This window comes from Denticeps clupeoides, chromosome 4, assembly GCF_900700375.1.
Source record: "Denticeps clupeoides chromosome 4, fDenClu1.1, whole genome shotgun sequence".
In the NCBI taxonomy this organism is placed as follows: Eukaryota; Metazoa; Chordata; class Actinopteri; order Clupeiformes; family Denticipitidae; genus Denticeps; species Denticeps clupeoides.
Window position 1 is genome coordinate 21,595,862 of NC_041710.1, and position 15,573 is coordinate 21,611,434.

At 42.5% G+C, this 15,573-nt stretch overlaps 2 protein-coding genes across 3 annotated transcripts; one reads left to right on the forward strand and one right to left on the reverse strand.

The window, feature by feature from the left end:
• The first annotated feature begins 596 nt into the window (after positions 1–596).
• clgn (calmegin) lies at positions 597–11,130 on the forward strand. The gene is made up of 15 exons (XM_028978366.1): positions 597–896; positions 1,486–1,658; positions 1,822–1,895; positions 2,030–2,088; positions 2,256–2,397; positions 2,631–2,712; positions 2,905–3,097; positions 3,267–3,456; positions 3,551–3,664; positions 3,926–4,082; positions 4,431–4,646; positions 9,235–9,351; positions 9,433–9,571; positions 9,991–10,175; positions 10,253–11,130. The coding sequence occupies exons 2-15, from the start codon at positions 1,488–1,490 to the stop codon at positions 10,334–10,336; spliced, it is 1,923 nt and encodes a 640-aa protein (XP_028834199.1). The 5' UTR covers positions 597–896; positions 1,486–1,487; the 3' UTR covers positions 10,337–11,130.
• A 114-nt stretch (positions 11,131–11,244) lies between these two features.
• Positions 11,245–15,335, reverse strand: LOC114788600 (short coiled-coil protein B-like). 2 transcript variants are annotated; one of them, XM_028977304.1, is made up of 4 exons: positions 15,135–15,335; positions 13,082–13,153; positions 12,889–12,969; positions 11,245–12,486 (listed from the first exon to the last, which is right to left on the reverse strand). In XM_028977304.1, the coding sequence occupies exons 1-4, from the start codon at positions 15,196–15,198 to the stop codon at positions 12,344–12,346; spliced, it is 360 nt and encodes a 119-aa protein (XP_028833137.1). In that variant the 5' UTR covers positions 15,199–15,335; the 3' UTR covers positions 11,245–12,343. The 2 variants fall into 2 exon arrangements, with proteins under 2 accessions (XP_028833137.1, XP_028833138.1); XM_028977305.1 differs by lacking the exon at positions 15,135–15,335 and adding an exon at positions 13,640–13,770.
• Positions 15,336–15,573: the final 238 nt, after the last annotated feature.

Genomic DNA, 15,573 nt, shown 5'->3' on the forward strand with positions numbered 1-15,573 from the left:
TTTAGAGCGACCTCGAGTCTAAATACAGGTCTGGATTACGGGAACAAGGGAAGGACCGTACATCAAACGGAGCTACGTCGCCGCATCCAAGCTACAGCGCTCCGTGGACCGAATGAGATCTGTTGTACAACCCTGCCCCCTCTTGGAGATTCGTGTGCTCAACTTCGGGTTTTGCAAACCGCATTAGTCCGTCCGTTTTACAGGTGCACGACTGTAAAATAAAAGGATAATTAAGTCCAGAGACGTTGCCTGTAGGACCATGAATTCCACTGGCGCTGGCATCTCTGCTCACGTGCTGACGATTGCAAATTGGCATCGCAAAGTAGTTCGGAAAAGAATACATTGGCCTTCACCTGAAAGTACTAAAATATAACGACAGTCGTCGTTTTCCTGGATAATTGACCAGCCGTTTGTCTCTCGGGAAAGTTCTCATGATTTTATTTTGAAATAAAATGCTACGCTCTCGCGCGCTCCGTCCTTTGCCGCGCGTCTCAGCGGGACTTTTATTTTGAAGCGTCGTGCTCCCGGCCGTCCCCGCTTCACCTGAAAGTACTAAAAATACAACGACTGTCGTCGTTTTTCCTGGGGGACTGAAACCGGGCGTTTTGACCACCCGTTTGTCCCGCGGGAGACTTCTCATTATTTTATTTTGAAATAAAATGCTACGTCCTTCGCCGCGCGTCTCGGCGGGACCTTTATTTTGAAGCGTCGTGCTCCCGGCCGTCCCCGCTCTCCGCCGTTTTATTCACGTCCATCTGCGACGGGCCTTCTCGGCACTTTAATTCAAACCGGACCGGCGGCTGATTTCTTGGATTTAAAAAAGAATAATAACTCTTGACGCTGAGGGTTTTCGTTTCAATTAGTTTTGAGTATCAGCGTTTGAAGGACAGGAAAAGGTTTGCTTGACACCCCGTCGCCCTTCATTTTAGACGCAGTAGATGTTCGTCCGTGTAGCGCGGGCGTGTTCGGGAGAGCGGGCTTCAGTTGTCATGCACATTGGCCGCGTTTTTAATTCCGCCAAATCCGCTCTCACGGAACGTGGCGTCCGATTCGACTCATTGTTTTTTTGCACAGACGCTCGCTGTGACGAACGAAACGGGGTCGCGGACGTTTTCCCAGACGGCCAAGCCAGATTCTAAGTGGCCATTAGCCTTCATTAGCCAGCTAGAGCTGCTGTAGCCTGGCGTGGCCCCCCTGAGAAGCGTTTTCTCCTTCGGTTCACACGGCGCTCACCTGGCGTTGCGTCCCGTGCTTTTTTCCGCAAGAAAACCCTGGCCTGCATCTAGCTGACATTAGGGCGGTATTGACTGTTAGCTGTGGGTAATAAACGTGTGGCACAGATGCAAGTGGTATTCATATGTCACGTCATGTCGTGACGGTGAACGTGGGTTCACCGTGTGTGGTGGTACCATGGTTTTGGTAGGAAATGTTTGACGATACTGTAATTGTCATTGGAGTGATTTGTCTTCTGCTGAAACCCTGCAGACATGAGACCATGGTGGGGCTGGACGTGTCTTTTACTGCTCTCTGTTGCCTTGGTAACATGGGCACAGGACAAAGAGCTGGAAGATGAAGAGGAGGACGCTCTTGTGGAAGATGCCTTTGACACGGAAGCAGCTGAAGCAGAGAATGGGGCAGATGCCAATGTGTCCTTCCAGGTCTGTGAGCAGATGCAGAATTTATAGAGACCGTAGTTCTGTTGGTGTAGACGTGGTTGCACATCATTTTTTATTTTATTTTGCATTTGACAGTATATTAATCACGCAGCATGGTTAGCATTTTCATGAGAATGATTTATGTTTTACCTATACATGGTTTCAGGTAACATATAAAACACCAGTACCAACAGGCGAGGTCTATTTTGCAGAGACCTTTGATGATGGCTCATTGAGCAGGTAAGTAAGGAAAAATTAAAAGTTTTTTTTTCTATTTGTGGCATTCATCAGACGTACAATCAGTAGTTACAGGGACAGTCCCCCTGGAGACACTCAGGGTTACGTGTCTTATCTGAATCAAATGTACCTTTCAGGTGGCAGCTGTCCAAAACAATGAAAGAAGATGCAGATGATGACATTGCTAAATATGATGGTTAGTTCTGTATACAGTTGTAAAACACATATTCAGTGTATGCATGGTTGGCTAGCTCTTCTTATAGGGCTCATGATTGCTGAATGACGATTAGCATTATCTGCTATGACCAGACTGTATTTAATCACATTATAATTCAAAGCTCTTGTTTATTGTGTGCTCTTTAGGCAAATGGGAAGTTGAAGCACTCAAAGAGAATAAGGTTCCAGGAGATCTGGGTTTGGTACTGAAGTCCCGGGCAAAACATCATGCCATTGCCGCTATGCTAGATAAGCCATTTGTTTTCAAAGATAAGCCCCTGGTTGTCCAGTAAGTGCCTCCCTGCTCCTCTCTTTTCTCATTTTTGTTTTTTTGACATTGTATGACATAAAACATGTCATTGTATTAAATGTGTAGGTAAAGTCTTATTACAGATTGCACAAGTCAGATCACTAATATCACTGTATTAAAAAATACCTATTATTTATTTTAGATTAAATTATAATATACATATTTGCATAAACTGGTCTGTCTTATTGTTCTGTGTTCAATGTAAAATGAAGGTATGAGGTGAACTTTGAAGATGGGATTGACTGTGGAGGAGCTTATATTAAACTGTTGTCAGACACAGAAAGTCTGAATTTGGTAGGTTCATGCAAGTTTTCTCTTATGTTCATAGTATGCACATGCATTTGATCATGTTTCTTTACTTTATTAAAGGGCATAAGCACATAAAAAATAAAATCCGATAGATAAAGGAATTATACTGTGTAACATAAAATAACTTCAATAATAAAGCAGTTATTTTGCAATTATAGTGTAATTGTTTGGCTTCAGGAACAGTTTCACGACCGCACACCATACAGCATCATGTTTGGCCCAGACAAGTGTGGGGAGGACTACAAACTGCACTTCATCTTCAGACACAAGAACCCTCTTAATGGAGACCTGGAGGAGAAACATGCTAAAAGGGCTGATGTCGACCTGAAGAAGTTCTACAGTGACAAGAAGACCCACCTGTACACACTGGGTAGGCATACACTAGCACTAGGGCCAGTACCCTAGAACATTCTAAAAAAAACAGCCAGTCGTGTCCATAACATAAGTTTGTTCCTTTTTTCACAATGTCCAGCAATCCAAAATATAAATGAAATGCAATGTAAATGTGAACTGTGGTTTTCTTTACCTCCTTGTTCTAGTGCTCAACCCTGACAACAGCTATGAGATTTTTATCGACCAGTCAAGTGTGAGCAAGGGCAATCTTTTGACTGATGTGATTCCACCTGTAAACCCCCCGAAAGAAGTTGACGACTCTAAAGACCGCAAACCTGAAGACTGGGATGAAAGAGCCAAAATTCCAGACCCAGAAGCAGTCAAACCAGATGACTGGTATGCTATAGCTATGCAAAAAAAATGCTATGGTGTTTGTTGTCTTTTATATGAAAAAATAAGGGAGAAAACATAATTTGCCTCACACATAAAGGGATGAAGATGCCCCAGCCATGGTTGAAGACCCAAATGCAGTTCAGCCAGAGGGCTGGCTGGACGATGAGCCAGAGCTAGTCCCTGATCCCAGTGCATTGAAGCCAGATGACTGGTAAGCGTTATAGTTGAGTTGAGCAGTATAGTGATAAAATATGACACTTTTTATTTTAATTACTCTAAAAATTGAGCTTTACTCAACATTCAGATATAGGCCTGTCATGTTTCACTTTCTTATACAGGTTTTGTGAAAATATTCTGACTGTCAAAACTGTATTGATATTGTTGATGTGTGTAGCAATCTTTTTTTATAAGCTTAAAAGACACAGTGCCGTTTCTTTCATATCTATTTCTTTTGTGTGTGTGTATCTTTCAGGGATGAGGAGATGGATGGTGAATGGGAGGCTCCTCAGGTTCCTAACGCTGCTTGTGCAGAAGTCCCAGGTTGTGGCAAATGGAAGCCACCAATGGTGAACAACCCCCATTACAAGGGCAAGTGGAAGGCTCCTCTCGTTGACAACCCAAATTACCAGGTAAAAATGAAATGAAAAGCTAAAAGTGCGTTTTTTATTATACATTTGTTATTATGCGTCATTGCAAAATAGATTTTACAAATATGGCCGATTGACTAAACTTTTGTCTAATATTGTTCATGGTGTTCATGTTTTTTTGTGGGTCCAGTGGAGGGACTTGTGTACAGTGTGAATGTGCTTATATGCTCTTCATAGAAAAGTCAAGGATACTTATGTTAAAAAAAAATAATTATGAATTCAGAATTTTTGTGTTTATAGTGTATTGGCAGTTGGAAAGAACCGGGCATATATGAATTGTGAATGCAGAGTCAATTGTCAATTATCTGAACATTTTCATTCCTGCCTTAGGGTGTATGGAGTCCTCGGAAGGTCACCAACCCTGACTATTTCGAGGATCTGTATCCATTCAGGATGAGCGCTGTCCATGCACTGGGGCTGGAGCTGTGGTCCATGACATCAAACATTTACTTTGACAACTTCATCATCACTGGAGATAAAGAGGTGGCTGACCGCTGGGCTTCTGACAGCTGGGGACTGAAGAGGCTTGTGGCCAGTGCCAATGAAGTAAGTGTACGCAAACATACAAATGATCAAAGCACTTTCTCTCTGTCCTTCTCCCTCTCTCTCTCTCTCTCTCTCTCTCTCTCTCACTATATATATATATACACACACACACACAGTGGTGGCCTAGCGGTTAAGGAAGCGGTCCCGTAATCAGAAGGTTGCCGGTTCGAATCCCGATCCGCCAAGGTGCCACTGAGGTGCCACTGAGCAAAGCACCGTCCCCACACACTGCTCCCCGGGCGCCTGTCATGGCTGCCCACTGCTCACTCAGGGTGATGGGTTAAATGCAGAGGACAAATTTCACTGTGTGCACTGTGTGCTGTGCTGCCGTGTATCACATGTGACAAATCACTTCACACACACTCTCACACATATACACACACACATATATATATAAACACATACATTTGCTAAAATCATTTATGTTAATTTTTTTCCTCAATATGCACACAGCCCTGCTTTGGTCTAAAACAGCCATGAGTCTTTTTGGGAAAGATACAATTTGGGGATTTGGGAATCCTCTGCCAGTTCTGGCAGGCTACGTTTTTTTTTTATTAATCGTAGAATCGTATAAAAAAAAAAAAGAAAAGCATTCATTTCCAACCCTTTATTCAAAAAAATAAAAGTGCACAAACATGTTGCTCCTTGAGCTGTTATAATAATAATAAAATAAAAAACACAAACACAAAAAAATACACATGTATGCTTTACATCTGCCAAATATATAGACTTTTTTTTTTTTTTAAATAAAGTGCCACCTGAGCTGCCAGAACGATAAATAATTTATTTAAAAAATAAAGAACAATACAAATCAGAAATTTTAACAGGATTTGTTTGAATGTCAGAACTTATTCTCTACACTGCACTGCAGATGCACACACTCGCAGACGCACACACTCAGAAACTCTCACACTGACACACACACACAGACACATACTCTCTCTCTCTCTCTCAAGCTCACTTGAAGCTTATTCATTAAATTATTACCATCAATGTAGTAAGTGCAACGTTCATTTATACACCACATTTAAACACATCTTAAATCAAGATACATTTACTAGACACATGAAATAGCAAAAGAAATTATGTCTTGTTTTCTGAAAAAACACCTCAACATTAAGTGATTGCTTAAAACAAGCAAAATTATATGCCAATGGGGTAAGAAAACTAATCTTAATGAGATATAATCTCAAACAGAGGTTTTAAGCATCACTTAATTCTCTCGTGCCATTTTTCTTGTCTAGTAATCTTGATTTAAGATTTTTGAGATATTTGGACTGGAAACGAGGCAAAATTACTAGGTAAGAAAAGCTTTTTTTGCAGTGTAGCTATACATGACAACAGATTGAAAAATAAATGGTCCAAAACAGGCTAGTGAATAAAAACACGTCTTTAGTCTTTTAATGCAAAGTGCAAAGTAACTATAGCACCCCTGCTTCACTACTGTTATTAACGCGCTAACGCTAACTTGGCATGCATGTCGAGCTGGATAACGAGTAAAAACCAGGACCAGGGACATTACGTTCCTCACTTCACAGCGGAACAAAAGTAGGATTCTGTAGTGACTTCCCCTGCTGCTGAATTCCCTTCCTCCTCATCAAACACGCGTTTCAGGTGCTGGATCATTGCCGTGGTGCTCCCGTGCCGTGCCATGTCACTTCTGAATATTTAGCAGTTAACACATTTTTTCCTGTTTATTTAGTGTGAAATGCTCCCGCACCTTGGATGACTTGGGTCACGCAGATTTCTCTGCCTCCGCCATGTATCTGTCCTCTACCTCCGCTCGTTTTTATTTATTTTTGCTCCGCGCTGTCTATGAGGCGCCAAACTCTGCTAGCATCTGTGCGCGAGAGAGACCGAGTGTGTTCACTCCGCGTCGCGCTCAAATAAAGTTTTTTTTTTATTTAAATAATCAAATATCTCAGCATCGTACGACACAACGAATCGATTAGGAAATTCATTGCCAACTCTTTTAGTAATTGATTTTTATCGATTTAATCGATTCGTTGTTGCAGCCTTAATTGGGTTTAAGTCAGGGCTCTGGCTGGGCCATTCAAGAACAGACACAAAGTTGTTGTGAAGCCACTCCTTTGTTATTTTAGGGTCTTTGTCTTGTTGGAAGGTAAACCTTTGGCCCAGTCTGAGGTCCTGAGCACTCTGGAGAAGGTTTTTATTCAGGATATCCCTGTACTTGGCTGCATTCATAATTCCCTCGATTTCAACAAGCCTTCCTCTCCCTGCAAAACATCCCCGCAGCATGATGCTGCCACCACCATGCTTCACTGTTGGGACTGTATTGGGCATGTGATGAGCAGTGCCTGGTTTTCTCCACACATAACGCTTAGAATTAAGGCCAAAAAGACCTATCTTGGTCTCATCAGACTAGAGAATCTTATTTCTCACCATCTTGGAGTCCTACAGGTGTTTTTGACCAAACGTCATGTGGGCTTTCATGTGTCTTGCACTGAGGAGAGGCTTCCGTCGGGCCACTCTGCCATAAAGCCCCAACTGGTGGAGGGCTGCAGTGATGGTTGACATTCTACATTCTACTTTCTCCCATCTCCTGACAGCATGTCTGGAGCTCAGTCACACTGATCTTTAGGTTCTTTACCTCTCTCACCAAGGCCTTTCTCCCATGGTAGTTCAGTTTGGCTGGACAGCTAGCTCTAGGAAGGGTTCTGGTTGTCCCAAACATTCCATTTAAGGATCATAGAGGCCACTGAGTTCTTAGAAACCTTAAGTACAGGAGATTTTTTTTGTAACCTTGGCCAGATCTGCCACAATTCTGTTTCTGAGCTCAGGCAGTTCCTTTGATGTCATGATTCTCATTTGCTCTGAAGTGCATTGTGTGCTGTAAGGTCTTATATAGACAGGGGCGTGGCTTTCCTAATAAAGTCCAATATAAGACAGGAAGTGATTATATTGGTCCAGTATAACCAAACACAGCTGTACTCAAATGAAGGTGTAGAACCATCTCAAGGATGACCAGAAGAAATGGACAGATAAATATGTCACAGCAAAGGGTCTGAATATTTAGGACCATGTGATATTTCAGTTTTTCTTTGTTAATAAATCTGCAGAAATTTCAACAATTCTGTGTTTTCTGTCAATATGGGGGCTGTGTGTTCAATAATGAGCAAATGGCTGCAATATAACAAAGTGAAAATTTTAAGGGTGTGTGTGTGTATATATAATATATAATATAATCAATCACACTTCTGTGAAATCAAACTGTCCACTTAGGAAGCAACGCTGATTGACATTCAATTTCATGTGCTGTTGTGCAAATGGAATAGACAACAGGTGGAAATTATCGCCAATTAGTAAGACATCCCCAATAAAGGCGTGGTCCTGCAGGTGGGGACCACAGACCACTTCTCAGTTCCTACGCTTTCAGGCTGATGCTTTGGTACTTTTGTATGCCTCCGGTGCTTTCACTCTGGTGGTAGAATGAGAAGTCTACAACGTCCACAAGTGGCTCAGGTAGTGCAGCTCATCCAGGATGCACATCAATACGAGCTGTGGCAAGAAGGTTTGCTATGTCTAGGAGCGTAGTGTCCAGAGCATGGAGGCGCTGCCAGGAGACAGGCCAGTACATCAGGTGACATAGAGGCTGTGGTCAGCAGGACCGCCTTTGTGCAAGGAGGAACAGGAGGAGCCCTGCCTGAGCCCTGCAAAGTGACCTCCAGCAGGCCTCAAATGTGCATATGTCGGCTCAACGGTCAGAAACAGACTCCATAAGGGTGGTATGAGCACACCAAGATTAGCAATTTCGCCACTGGCGAGTGACAAAGTCTGGAGACGCCATAGAGAACGTTCTGCTGCGGGCAGTGGGTCAGTAATGGTGTGGGGTGGCATTTCTTTAGGGGGCCACACAGCCCTCCATGTGCTCGCCAGAGGTAGACTGACTGCCATTATGTACGGAGATTAGATCCCTCGTGAGACCATATGCTGGTGCGGTTGGCCCTGGCTTTCTTCTAATGCAAGACAATGCTAGACCTGATGTGGCTTGAGTGTGTCAGCAGTTCCTGCAAGACAACGGCATTGACGCTATGGACTGCCTGAGCAGTGTATATATGCATGTGGTATTTTTGAGCACCATTATACAATTTATACACTTTAGTTATTGAAATATATTATGAATTGATAAACCTAAGCACACACAGAGGTGGCACTGTATGACTTAGGAATGTTTTCACTTCATGATTTGCCTTACATAAATCCTGGGGGTGAGTATTTCAACTCCCTAACACTTAGTTGTTGACATTTTAATTACACTTACAACTGGACTATATACTGTACACACACACAAGCAATTTGAGACAGGGAGGTTAAGCACATACACACATGCCACTACTTTTTTGGTCAAAAACCACAGTACTGACCATACCATGGGATACCTGTACCTTTGCACCCCTAATGTGCATAATTTTTTATACGTTAGCCCCAGCACAAACATGAGGATTTGCTCCAGTGTGGCTAAACAAGTCCCATAATCATATAAATTAGAATGTCCAATCCTTTATGAATCACAAAAGCAAGTTGATTTTGTACTTCTTCTTTCACTTCTTTCTCTTTGGCCCTGTAGCCTGGTGTGTTCAGTCAGCTAGCCCTGGCTGCTGAAGAGAGGCCGTGGCTATGGATCATCTATATCCTTACTGTGGGTCTGCCCATTGGGTTGGGTGTGCTCTTCTGCTGGCCTAAGGTAAGAAAGCCACACTGAATGAGCCTAGTTCCTGCACGCCTAAGAAGTTGTCACTTTTACCCATTTTTCTGTCTTTTACAGAAGTCAGATCAAGACAGTGGCTACGTCTACAAGAAGGTAAAAACTCCTGCACAGGATGACTTTGATGAGGGGGAAGAGGAGGAGGAGGATGCTGAGAAAGATGACAACGTGGGAGAATCAGAAGATGCGGAAGACAGAGGTTGTCAAAAATACATCTCGAACCCCGATTGTGGGGTCAAAGATGTTTATTTTATGTAGAAAGATACCTGCAGTGCATCCGGAAAGTATTTCCCTCAGAATTCTACACACAACACCCCATAATGACAATGTGAAAAATGTTTACTTGAGGTTTTGGCAAATAAATTAAAAATAAGTAAACCTGAGAAAGCACATGTACATACGTATTATGGGGTGGTGTTTAATCCATTTTGGAATAAGACTGTAAAATAACTTTGTGGATGCACTGTAATATTGTCTCCAGTGCTGCGTAAGACCCCGCCGTAAGAATCTCACAGACCATAGAAGAGCTTCACACAAATTCTAGTTTGCATGATGAATTAAATTAACACAGAATAATCATTGCCTGTCTGGTTTCTCTGACAATCTCTACAACCATAGAACAAGAACAGGAGGGTCTGACTAACACTGACAATGGAGAGGCTGCAGATGAAAGTCAAGATAGGGAAGAAGAAGAGGAGGAGGAGGAAGAGGAGGAGGAGGAGGAATTGGAAGAGGAGGAAGTGGAGGAGGATCTGAAGGAAGACGATGTTACCAAATCTAATGGTACACCTTCAGATGATGAGGTAAAAATAACATTTGTAACGTGACATTAGGCTTTTCCTAATTCATACCTAACTTCTTTTTTCTTGCTCACTCTTAGATGAAGGATTCAGGTGAAGGTGGCCACATAATAGACGATGGGCACAAGCAGGCAGTGAGGAAGAGGAGAGTAAGGAAGGATTGAAGCACAGTGTTTCCCATTCGTCCTTGTACTTCCCCTGCCTCCCCGCCCCTCCTTGCAGCGCATGTCTCTGGCAGTACATTTTGCCCAATCGCATGCAGGCTCTTTTTCCCCGTGTTCCATTTTACCTTTCATCTTATTTAGATATCTCACTTCTTCTCCAGACTCTTTCAGACACCATAGCCTGTCTTCCTCCTCGGAATTTTGTTGACTGAGCTCATGCTTTTGGGCTACAAATACACCAGTTAGAAGTAACGGGTAGGAGTTCCATCTCCTTGGTTGTGAGAGATGTTTGAATCAGTTTCTTAATGCAGTATAAGTTTGGGGGGGGGGGGGGGGTGCATCGATGAAGGCCTTTGTGTAAGTTTGAGAATACCTCTAGATTTTACAAAGTGTTCGTTATTTAACTTATTTAAAAAGTTACATTGTGTTTTTATGAAGCAATTATTATTTTTTAACTATATAACTATAAAACACAAGCATAATTTATTGTTACTTAAGGAGTTTCTTTTTATTCTTACAAGATGCAATTTGACAAAGCTTGTAACTTTGGATGTGTAGCAAACACTGTTATCTGTTAGCCAAGGGTGCCGCAGTTCAAATTTGCGTATTCACAGATGGCCATTGCTTTTAAGGAAAGGAGTTTATATTTTCATCTTTACAAAGTAAGTTTTTCTTTTTCGTTTATAGAGTGGTGTACAGATTTCCTTTCCAGCTTTTTCTAGTTTTAACTGCTGATGCAGTATCCTGTTGGCAAAGTTGTACATTGCTCTTGGAAATAAATATTTAATATAAAACAGTTGTTTGATGTGATTTTATATAAATAACTATACTGGAGACTAACGTTAGAAGGTTGGGAACCACTTCCCTAGAGTAAGATCAGGTTATATTTTTACAAAACAACTCACAAAAACAAAACAATCATTTTTATTAAAAGAAGTGTTACAGGCAATGTTGTTTATTATACACATCTACACACAAGGCAGTTTCTTTTACAAGATGTGTGCAGGCAAAGAAATCATGCCGTACAAATCAGAAAGAAAGATTATAAATAATGAAAATGCATATTTGCGCTCTATTACAGTTTCCATTCCTCTCCTACTCACAAAATGATGTCTCAACAATACACATATATTGTTCCAGACCTCGGCATTCCCTTTTCATACAAATGAACATTATATATAATAAAATTAAACATTCCTGGTGCTTAAAGAATCCTGAGTGGCTCTCTGCTTCCCTACTTGGATCAATATTAGTGAAAGCCCAGTGGTTCATTTGATGCTTTCTGTCAAGCTGTACAAGCTCTGTGGACAAAACTAGAGTGCCACTTTAGCCCATGAATGTACAGGATTCACTTGAAGGCCTGATCTGCAGGCTACAGGCACTACTGTAGCATTTATACTGTAGGCTCAGAGGGTCACGATCAATGTAGGTTCATGTATTTTCACACCAAATCTGATAGCCCTACTATAATTTAAATTAAAATAATATGTGCATACCATATCATTACAAGCCTTGTCAGTGTTTCTCCCAGGCCTCAAAAAGTCTACCTAAACACACTGTCCATGCAGTGCAACAAATATATGTTGTATTTCCTGTGCTTCAAGCTACATCACTAAAACAATGATGACCTAACAGGAAACGACCAAGACATCAGTCTTTTTCACACTGACATTTTTGATCACTTCCTGTCTGGTGCATTGATCTAATCAGAAATATTCTTAAGCCTTTTATACCAGTGCAAGGAGAGCGTTAATATACTCTTCCCAAATGCACTTCTCTCTTAAATAATAACACTGTGTATAGGGAAAAAAAACATCAAATTACTGTAACATACAATGCATTAAAAGAAAAGAAAAAAAATGAAAACCAATAACCTGACAAATAAATAAGTAAAATATTTTACATAGGCATGGTATGTGTATGTATTGGGGTTATGTTACATGACAAGGCCAAAAGGGGAGAAGGTAGGGTTGGCTTGGTTCCCGTCATCTTCCTTCATCGACATACTTATTTCCGTTTTCCTTTGGTGTCAGTGGTCTGGAACACGCTGGAGGCAGACATGAGGTTCTCAATGTATTGGCCCAGAACCTGGTTCTCCGACTTCAGTTTGAGGTTCTCTTCCTTCACTGCATCAACCCGTGCTGACAGATCTGACACAGAAGTACCACAATTCACCTATAAATCACCGTTTACATAGTGACATCATATTTTAGCTCAATATATCTGAGTTTACAAATGCAGTCTCTTAATTCATAGTCACTCTACATACACACAAGCCCGAGTATTTTTAAATGTCCTGTGTAAAAAAAAAAAATAAAAAAAAAGATATGATGCAAATGGACCAACATTTAGAGCACTGACTGGCAGAAATCAATACAAGCGTATATGCAAGCGTCTCAGGTTCACAGCTACACTTTCAAATGCACAAGTCAGACGTTTCCAGAGCAGTCGTTGCTGAAATGGCCTGATGCATTTCAGACTGCCATTAGATGCACAAGTGAACATGCGCATCTCGGCATAACAGCTGAGGACTAGTTTCTGTAGAATTTTACCTTCCAGTGTGTGCTGCAGCTCCAACACCTGATTGATGAGCCTGGTCTTCTCCTCCATCTCCACCTGGTTCTCCATGTCTCCTGGCATGAGAAGTGGACAAAATCAAATCAAACGTGTCACTCAGTTTGGCTCACGTATGGAGCACTGGCTTTTTCTGCAACGCCACAATCCATTTGCACATAAAGTTATCACCTTCCAGGTCGCAGTTCATGATGAAAGCCTCGTTTGACTCTTTGGAATACAGGGCTGCAGGTCCACAATCAGCTAGAAAAAACGTAAACAAATAAGACGTGAAAGCTCCTCAACTCGACGTAGGAATTTAGAGAAGACGAAAGTAATACGTTCTTTTAATGGTCCTATGACCGTAGCTCTGGTGTGTGTTTTGGGTCATTTTAACAAGTTTGCGTCGTTTGCTCGACGCCCGAACGTAGTCGGTGTTGGGAATTCTACTATTTACGTCTACTAACACGGATCTTGCTGTCGTCTTCCGTCTGGCCCGGACCGCGAATACCCTGTGCAGCAACGAAAACGCGACACAAGAGGTTGTCAATTAAAGCCACTTTCCCCACTTCTACCACAAAACGTGCATTTCGACGCCTAGCATGGTGGCTAAGCTGCGCTGCGGCTGGGCGGCTCGCCGGGTTTCTCGCGATCAACCCGGCTAAATTCGGTGCTTTCGGGGACGTCCTAGTACAAAAAAAAAAAAAAAGAGTCGAATCCCACCACTGCATAAAACGAGGCCGGCCTTACCGTAAGTACAAGGACTGGTTTTATTTTCGTGGAGCGACTTATCTGCGCCGCGGATGTCTAGCCGAGCCAGCGCCAGCTGCCTCCTCCCTGCCGGCCACACGACATGGCGGCGGCTCACCGATAGATGGCGACAGAGTGACGCCTCGCCCGACAGCCCGCGAACCCGCCAATTAAAAGCCGCGTCCGAACGCGCCGAAAACGCGATCCGTGGTCCGCGGCGCCTTCGACGCCGAAGAAAATATAGGAAACGTCCGGGAGAGTTTTAAGATCAGTCCGATTGATTCAAGAAAAGTAAAAAAAAAAAAAAAAAAGGAAGTACACACGCCACCTAGCGTCGGAAATCTGATGGCGCAGGTCATCAAATTAATACAATTCCAAGGACATTTCTGTGACCAGAAAACCGAGGTCAGGTGAACACTTTCATCTGACCCAGGATTTGTAACCTTTTGCAGATATTTATTTGTATGCTCTAACCTAATTATCACGTGTATTATATCAAGGGTAATTGGATTATTTACATGGAAGAACGTTTAGATTTTAAGGTAGCTTGAAATAAAAGAAGACGACTGGCGCGCTGTTTTATGAAATATCTTTCCAGACGACCTGTGCTAATTCATTCATTCTCGCTTCGGTGTCTTGATCTAGCCACCCAGCATTTTATCCTCCACTCTGACCATCTGTGCTTACAACCTTCTGCATGCACCATTACACAGATAAAAATCAATTGATCTTAATTAAGCAAGGCTTTGAAAAACTCTAATGGGGGCTCCAGGAACAGGTCTGGCAACCGTAATGACACGTCTGTCACATACACACTTTGCATCTAATACTATCTAAATGTTCCAGAGCTTCTTGCAATGGTTCCTTGCATGGCAATTTGCTGAGTGGGAGTGGCATGTGTTGGGAGTCTGCTGACAGGTCGAATTTGCCTCTAGAACAACACTTGTTGTGTTAATCATTAACAGGGTGACCAGATTTTACACAGATTTTGTCACATTTAGCCTTTGTTAGGCTGACTAAAATGCTGGGTGGTATAAAATGGGCTGCTCGATCTCATGTAATGGCCTACCTGCCAACCTGCTAATATGCTATCACACTCAGAATATACTATGTTTCATACTAGAAACATAGTATATTGTGTCCTTCTGGGCCAGTAAGGTGCAACGTCGGTTTAAGGTAAACCTTAGCAAATAACTTGCAAGGTTATGCTTGCTAAGATGAATGTTTTTAGTTGAATTGGAAAGCGTACAACTGTCCGCCTTCCCTTCTTCCTTCGGCTGCTTGCAGGTTACCTGTTACCTGCATGTGACAGCATGGAGAAAGATTACAAAAGCATGATAATAAATACTGATTACACAAAGGCAATGTACAATCGCTCTCAAAACTCTGGTTAGACCTGGCTACTGGACAGAAAGAAACATCATTCAGGAGTGAGTGTAGCTCACGTTGAATGAAGCATACATGCGTGCATGTAAGAAACATGCACAGGTCATACCTGAGTCATCAGCCAGTGAGATATTGGTAAAGGTTCCATCGTCGTCGTCCACTTCACCCTCCATTTCAGTTGTTTCTGAGCTATTTTAGGTCCAGTCGGTGTCCATGCGCTTTGACTTCATCGCCGGGGAGCCGATGAGCTTTTTCTCTTCCTGCCACATGCACTCTTTTTCCCAACACCTGAAGGACGGCAGCTGCTTGTCAGGCCGCACCCTCTGAATTATTCACTGTCACCACGGATACTGGCTGGACCTGTGGAGTGGCTCAGGTGACACTGTTGTCATGGTGATGGGGTGGGCCCAACTGACACGGGGACTGAAAGGGTGAGGGTGAAGTTCACTCTGGGCTCAGTCTTACCTCTGTGTATCTGAACCTAATTTCTGCAATTATCGCAGAGCACAGAGCACAAAATCTTCAGTGATTTATCTGTGTACCAAAAA